Source organism: Podarcis erhardii, assembly GCF_964252035.2.
Source record: "Podarcis erhardii genome assembly, chromosome: 9".
Taxonomy (NCBI): domain Eukaryota; kingdom Metazoa; phylum Chordata; class Lepidosauria; order Squamata; family Lacertidae; genus Podarcis; species Podarcis erhardii.
This window is the reverse complement of record NC_138512.1, coordinates 12,921,776-12,929,398: the sequence shown is the minus strand read 5'-3', so window position 1 is coordinate 12,929,398 and position 7,623 is coordinate 12,921,776. Positions and strand designations below refer to the sequence as shown.

General features: G+C 46.0%; 1 protein-coding gene and 1 pseudogene across 3 annotated transcripts in view; one reads left to right on the top strand and one right to left on the bottom strand.

Moving 5' to 3' along the window:
• The first annotated feature begins 4,796 nt into the window (after nt 1-4,796).
• Nucleotides 4,797-7,623, top strand: part of SEPSECS (Sep (O-phosphoserine) tRNA:Sec (selenocysteine) tRNA synthase) — a 41,631-nt gene continuing 38,804 nt past the window's right edge. Inside the window, exon 1 of one of the 2 annotated variants that reach the window (XM_081876366.1) lies at nt 4,797-4,958. In XM_081876366.1, the coding sequence (XP_081732492.1) occupies nt 4,845-4,958 (114 nt within the window). In that variant the 5' untranslated portion in view covers nt 4,797-4,844. The remainder of the gene's footprint in view (nt 4,959-7,623) is intronic. The other variant, XM_081876365.1, reaches the window with a different exon arrangement.
• Nucleotides 6,281-7,110, bottom strand: LOC309349789 (ras-related protein R-Ras2 pseudogene; annotated as a pseudogene). The gene has a single exon. The product of its transcript is annotated as a ras-related protein R-Ras2 pseudogene (transcript).

The following is a 7,623-nucleotide window of genomic DNA, read 5'->3' as shown; positions in this document are numbered from 1 at the left end:
CTTGTCATCGCCAGGGAGCACTATTATTAGTGCCCCCCAAAATGTTTAGGGGTACGCTCATCCTTGATGAGGCTGTTGCAGGAATTTATGTATAGATTGCGGGGGGGGGGGGTGCCACTTCAGCAGATATCATGCACATGCAGTCCACTACCAAAACCAGCACACTTTTGTGACTTTTGTGATTTGAAACAGTTTCTTCCTATCTATTCAAAGGGTCTTTGCTGCACGATACCAAATGTAAGAATTCACTGGTAAATGTATCTATGTACTGGCTTACTGGGAAAACTTCAGAAATTCATATAGACATGTGAGTTCAGCTACTCAGCAGCCCCTCTGCCTGAGTGATAACCCCTGGCATCCTGATACCTGAGTGCCAGACAGGTAGCCATTCCAGAAATAACAAACCCAGATGAAGACAAAAGGGTGTGATTAACTTTGGCTGGGAAACAGGGAAATGTAAATATCTTTTTTGTTACACTTGATGGGTGTTTGGTGGAGGGCAAGGAGAACCATGGGGCAGGGTCCAGGATGCTCAGATTACTGCCACCAGACCTCCCCTTTCATGATGTAACCGTGATGTATGAGTGATGTAGTTTGGGGGGGGGTGTAACATGGGGATTAGCAGCTAATAAAAGTCTGGGGGCTCTTTTGTTCGGGGCTTCCATCTTGTTCCACCTTGAGGCAGGTGGGAGTCCTGTTGCAACAGTCTTCAATCAAGACCAAGCCTACTGGCTGCTGTTTTGCTCTGGTATTCCTGGCTGGTGTCCTTGTTTTTTGTCCAAGGGAGCCCTCAGATTTCTCCATTAACAAGGCCAAACTTAGATTCACAAAATGTTTAGTGGTATGTGTACCCTTGCGTACCCCCAGGGGAAAAAAGCAATGATTATTATTACTATTTATACTGTGCCCATCTGGCTGGGTTTCCCCAGCCACTCTAGGCGGCTCCCAACAGAATATTAAAAACACAATAAACATCAAATAAAAACTTCCCTAAACAGGGCTGCCTTCAGATTAATAATAATAATAATAATAATTTATTTCTACCCCCGCCCACTCTGGGCGACTTCCAACAAAAGGTTAAAAATACAGTACATTAAAACATCAGTCATTAAAAACTTCCCTAAACAGGGCTGCCTTTACATTCCTTCTAAAAGTCAGATAGTTGTTTATTTCCTTGACATCTGATGGGAGGTTGTTCCACAGGGCAGGTGCCACTACCGAGAAGCCCCCCTGACTTTTCCGCAAATGTCTTCAGTGACTGGGGCAGGGGGCTCCGGTTTCTTAAAAACACATTCCTTCTGTGCCTGAGGAATTCATATCTGCTGTTATTCCCATGGCTGGGCTACTGTTTAGCTGGCGAGCCCCCGTTTGATGGAGAAGTGTGAAGTGCATAGCCTACCTCAGTTCTTGTGAGGATGAAATTGGGAGGAGGAGGCCATGTATACCACCACCTCAAGCTCCTTGGAAGGAAAATAGGTTGCAAATAAATAAACAAACTGTAGCCCACCCCCTTGCAAGGCAGGCTCCTAGACTCGATCATCCATGACAGATGGTGTGGAGGTAACGCTCCGCTTTGCGAAGGCAAACCTCGCACCAGACGTGCAACAGTATGTCAAGGAGCGTTACACCTGCTTTCCCTGACCTTTTGCTTCTTGGCTAGAAAACAGGGTTTCCCCCCTGACCCTTTGTCCTCTTACAATTTGTTTGTTAGACGTATCGCTTGGCTGGAGCATGACGGGGACGCAGATGTAATCAGGTATCGGGGGGGAATATTTGAGGGAAACACCTGCTGACATTTGCTAACGCTGGAAATGTGCTTAGATGGAAGTACTTAGATGGAAGTTCAGGCTGATTTCACTACTGTTTCCAATTGTTGACTTCTGCTAATAAAAGGAGCCTTGACAGAGCTCGTTGGCAGCTTTCTTGGAGCACGCCTGCCAGCGTGCTTCTGCACAGCTCACCTGCATTCAACCTCCTGTCGTCTCTGTTATTCCTACAAGATGGCCATCCAACCTCTGTTTTAAAACCTCTAGGGAGGGAAAGTCTGTTAAAGAACAATGCTGCAGTCCCACACACTTTTATATGGGAGTAAATCCTTTGGGTAGGGGCAGTGGAAGGCAAATGGGGAAATGTTCCATCAAGCACAGTATAATCCATGGGTAGGCAAACTAAGGCCCGGGGGCCGGATCCGGCCCAATCACCTTCTCAATCCGGCTCACGGACAGTCTGGGAATCAGCATGTTTTTACATGAGTATAATGTGTCCTTTTATTTAAAATGCATCTCTGCGGGACAAGGACAACTGTGACTTTAAGAAAGAATGGGAACTTTTTACAAGTTATCTAAAAAGACAACAAAATGAACTGGACTCTGTGGCAGGTTTTGAATAAACATACACAAATTTATTGGTTGATAATATGATAGACAAGGCAAGGATATGTATAACTTTATAACATGCAGAGAACAATATGTGCAGAGAAATAGAGTGGAGCTGAGGGATGTCTCGGGGGGGAGGGAGGGAGGGATGGAAGTGGGGTAGGAAAAAAGGGGGGAAATAATGTATGTGATTATATGATTTGATAATTTGTTATGTTGAAATTGCTTAATAAAAATACTTATAAAAATAAAATAAAATGCATCTCTGGGTTATCTGTGGGGCATAGGAATTCTTTCATATTTTTATTCAAAATACAGTCCGGCCCCCCACAAGGTCTGAGGGACAGTGGACTGCCCCCCTGCTGAAAAAGTTTGCTGGCCCCTGGTATAATCTCAACCAGCCGCCACTTGCCTACCATCTTACTTATACCCAATCCAAGGGGTGGCATCTTCCTCCCTTTGGAGAATTCAGCAGGGAGGAGAATGAAGACAAAACTAGAAGTTGGCTCCCCTGCCTGTCATTGACTTCCTGGTGACCTTCCTGCCTTCTGTCCGACCAGTTCCAATAGTCACCAGCCACCACAGGACATGAGTAATGCACAGGATTGCATTGAAATTAATGGACATGCCCTAGGAGTAAGGAATGGAATGATATACCTGTAAAATAGAAATTTTTATTAGTTGTATTTTAAAAGCTTTTTTTCTGTTTAGTTATGGAAGATGCTAGAGGTTTTGAATAAAGCATTCCATGGAAATGAATGATGCAGAAGTTTTGTAAACTGTAATTTTGTAAAAAATTCTATCCTTCCCTTTGTCCTAAAGAAGCCCAGGATGGCAAACAGCAAAACACCGCATTAAAAAAATGATAATAAGACAATTAAAAACTCTCTAATAACCCCACAGCTAATAATGTCACACTTGCACACTTAGTAACCAGTAAACAGGAATATTGCTAAATTCCTCCTGAATTTCAATAATGAGTGAGGAATATTAATACTGAGATCAACAGACATATCACCACCAGGGATGACATGCCATAAAGCGGGAACCACTACCAAAAATCATGATTCGGTAATTGGTAATAGATTAATTATATGTATTCTTACATATATAATGCATTTATATGACTTAAAGGAGATTTCATGCTTGTTGTTTAACTTGTTGTACCTAAAAGATATGTCAGCTTTTCTCTCTTTCTTTAGCCTTGTGTTCAATTGTGGCTGTAGGAGGATTAAAGGCAATATAATGAAAATAAATTAGTGTGTGACTGAGTTGTATGATGGCGCCCTCTTGTGATACATATTCAACACACACTGTAGGCGGCATTGCAGAACAGCATCATGAAGCAAAAATATTTCCTGTTTGAAAACAAATATATTTACATCACTAAATTCTGAGCACATTAATTCCACACGATACGTTGTCAAATTATTATCAGAGCCACAGATCTTCGAATTCTAAAAACAAAACTTTGATCCCATGCAAGAAAACAAGGTTAGGACAACTTTAAAACTCAATTTTAATGTCCAGTCATTAAAAATATAGCAAAACAGGGAGGGGGTGCAGAAAACTAATAATTAAAATGGGGGGGGATGGAAAACCTTAGCATCATGGGTGTAGCCAAGGGGGGCAGAAGGGTAGCTGCCGCTCCCTAAATCAATAAAAATCAATAAAAATCAATAAAAATAACTCAGGTTCTGCCCCTCCAACAAAAGCCTACCCCCCCCATAAAAATCATGGCTACGCCCATACTTAGCATCTTTTAAGGATTCTGTCCACATGATCACTACACTCTGGGCACTTTTTGCTCATTTTGACGACCTGCCCAGACTCATTAACTTCACTGAAAGCTCCTTGACAAAGTTTTCATTCAAATACTGTAGACTCAAAGCAAGACTTTAAAATGTTTGGCCTGAGAAGGATACCTGTGAAATCCGAAAGGTTGTTCACTCCTGGTAAAAAATATCTTTTTATAGCCCTGGGCAAGATATAAAGTGACTAACAAACGCGATAAATTGCTGTGAACTGCCCTGAAATCTACTGATGAAGGCTTTAATAAAGTTAAATAAATGAAATAAATAATAATAATAGCATTGCTATGGGAGTTTCTCCGCACGAAGGCTAAGGGAACCAGCAGGCGGGACCCACTGGCCCTCCAGATGTTGTCTAGAGACTCCAAGGATGAAGATACTGTGGTCCAACATCTGTAGAGCCCCATCACTGACCTAACTGCGCGTGCGCAGAACGGAAGCCGCGTTCTGTGGAGCGGCGCCGTTCGGAAAGTACCTTCCACCTTCGTCCTCCTCTCCGATAGGGGCCGCCAGTCGCTCACGTTCTTATAACGCCCTTCTCTCTCACTGCCCTTGACCGGCGAAAGCGTCGCGCGCGGAGTGCGCATGCGCGCGGAAACCCAGCCCCTCCCTCTCGGCAGAGAGCGCCGGCCTCTTCATTCCCTCGCTTTCCTCCGCCATGAATGCGGAGAACTTCCTGGCCAGCGAGAGGCTCGTGAACGCGGCCTACGTGCGGCAGGGGTCGCAGGGGCGCCGCGCGCACGAGCTCCGCTTGCGGGCCTTACTGGAGCAGGTAAAAAGCCGGGCCGGCGGGGAGTTGCTCGTTTTTTCTTTCTGAGGGAAAGCGGGAGTGGGGGCGTGGCCTCGCCTCCGGGAGGCCCGCCCACCGGCCTGCCTGCTTTTACAGGCCACGCCCCCCGAGGTGTCATTCTCCTCATGGAACAGGCATAAGCAGACGGGCCTCCAGATTGGACTACAACTCCCATCATCCCCTGACCACTGTTCCTGTTAGCTAGGGATGATGGGAGTTGTAGTCCCAAAACAGCTGGAGGGCTGAGTTTGCCTATGCCTGTCATGGAACACAGAAACAAAAAGCAAGGTTCTAGTCCTCATGGTCTGAATAAAAGGCTAATTTAAGGAGGAATATCTGACTTTTCTGGGACACAGGTGGCACAATGGGTTAAACCACAGAGCCTAGGACTTGCCAATCAGAAGGTCGGTGGTTTGAATCCCTGTGACAGGGTGAGCTCCCGTTGCTTGTGCCAACTTAGCAGTTCAAAAGCACATCAAAGTGCAAATAGATAAATAGGTACTGCTCCGGCGGGAAGATAAACGGCGTTTCCGTGCGCTGCTATGGTTTGCCAGAAGCGGCTTAGTCATGCTGGCCACATGACCCGGAAGCTGTATGCCGGCTCCCTTGGCCAATAAAGCGAGATAATAATAATAATAATAATAATAATAATAATAATAATAATAATAATTTATTTATACCCCGCCCTCCCCAGCCAAGGCCGGGCTCAGAGCGCTGCAACCCCAGAGTCGGCCACAACTGGACCTAATGGTCAGGGGTCTTTTACCTTTTTTTCTGACTTTTAGAAGACAGCCCTGTATCGGGAAGTTTTTAATGTTTGATGTTTTATTGTGTTTTTAATATTCTGCCGGGAGCCGCCCAGAGTGGTTGGGGAAACCCAGACAGATGGACGGAGTATAACTATTATTATTATTATTATTATTATTATTATTGAGTCATTTAGTCCATCTAGCCCAGTATTGTCCACACTAACTGGCAACAGCTCTCCAAGGTTTAGACACCACCTGGAGGTGCCATTAGGGAACATGGCAAGGCAGGCTCTCTGCCACTGAGCTATGGCTCTTATGCAGCCCTGGGCGCAAAAGGACACCCCACCCCGGCCGTTCTGTTTCTGAGTTTGGTTGTGGTGGGAGCGCCTCTGATTTAGTGATGTAAAACCCTGGAGGCCAATAATAATAATAATAATAAATTTTATTTATACCACGCCCTCCCCAGGCAAGACCGGGCTCAGGGTGGCTAACAACCAATAATAAAAACAAGTTGATTAAAATACAATTTAAAAAAGATTAAAATACATTTTTTAGCCTAAGGCTACTTTGGTGACCATTTATACGACATGCACATATAAGGCTAGACAAAACACCGAGACACATAGAAAGGTAGGCAGAAAGGTAGAATTAATCTGGCAGTTGACAGCTTGGTTCAGAGGATTCTTAGAAGATGACACAATGACATCCTTTCTTGTCCTTTTCCTTCCTTGTCGGCTCTGGGGAAGGAGGGCATTCTTGCTCTTGAAATTTCCTTATAACTCTGACAAGCTCATGAAAAGCTTGGTCTACATTCAGTCGTATTTTTGCTGATGCTTCCATATATGTTACCTTCAGCTGCCTTGCTAGTTGTTGACCTTCCTCTTGCGTTACCTGTCTCTGATGGTCCAGGTCTGCTTTGTTGCCAACTAGAATCATAGGGAATTCATCACGATCTTTTACTCGAAGAATCTGCCTTTGAAACTTATAGATTTCTTCAAAGCTTCCTCTATCTGTGACTGAGAAAACAAGCAGAAAGCCTTCTCCTGTCCGCATGTACTGTTCCCGCATAGCTCCAAACTCCTCTTGGCCTGCTGTATCTAGGATATCCAATCTTGCTGCCCTCTCATCTATCACACATTGTTTTGTGTAAGAATCTTCAATTGTTGGATCATAATCTGTAACGAAGTAGGACTGGATGAACCGGATGGTGAGCGCGGACTTGCCCACTCCGCCGCCGCCCACCACCACCAGACGGTACTTTTCCTGCCCCGGGCCGTCCCGGCAGCCCGCGGCCATCGAGGAGGAACCCAGGCCAGGCGAAGGCGAGCAGGGGGCGCCGCGGGCACCTCCCGGCCCGGGCTAGGGGGTCGCTGGCCGCGGCCGCCGCCTCGCCGTTCCGGGGGCTGCCACCGCCACAGGCCCAGCGAGGGGGGACTCCGGCCAAGAGAGTTAAAACATTAGGATGCAGCCACTTCACAGGAGGAGAAAGGAAAAAAAGAAACAGGGGGAGGGAATCAAACTGATTCGAAGCCAAAGGCCAGATGGAACAACTCTTTCTTACAGGCCCTGCAGAAAGAAATCAGATCCCGCAGGGCCCTGGTCTCATGAGACAGAGTGTTCCACCAGGCCGGGGCCAGTGTTGAGAAGGCCCTGGCTCTGGTTGAGGCTAATCTAACTTCCTTAGGGCCTGGGACCTCTAGGGTGTTGCTATTTATGGACCTTAAGGTGGCTTGTCCACATAGCAGCAAGGTCGGAAGCTTCCCACTGGCGCCTTGGTATGGTTTTAGCTACTGGCAGCCTTTGTCTCTTTGCAGTTAAGGGCCATTTACTCTGCCACGCCTCTGAATGCACTTTAAAGTGCATCCAACACACATTTTAAGTGTGTGACCCCCCCCCCC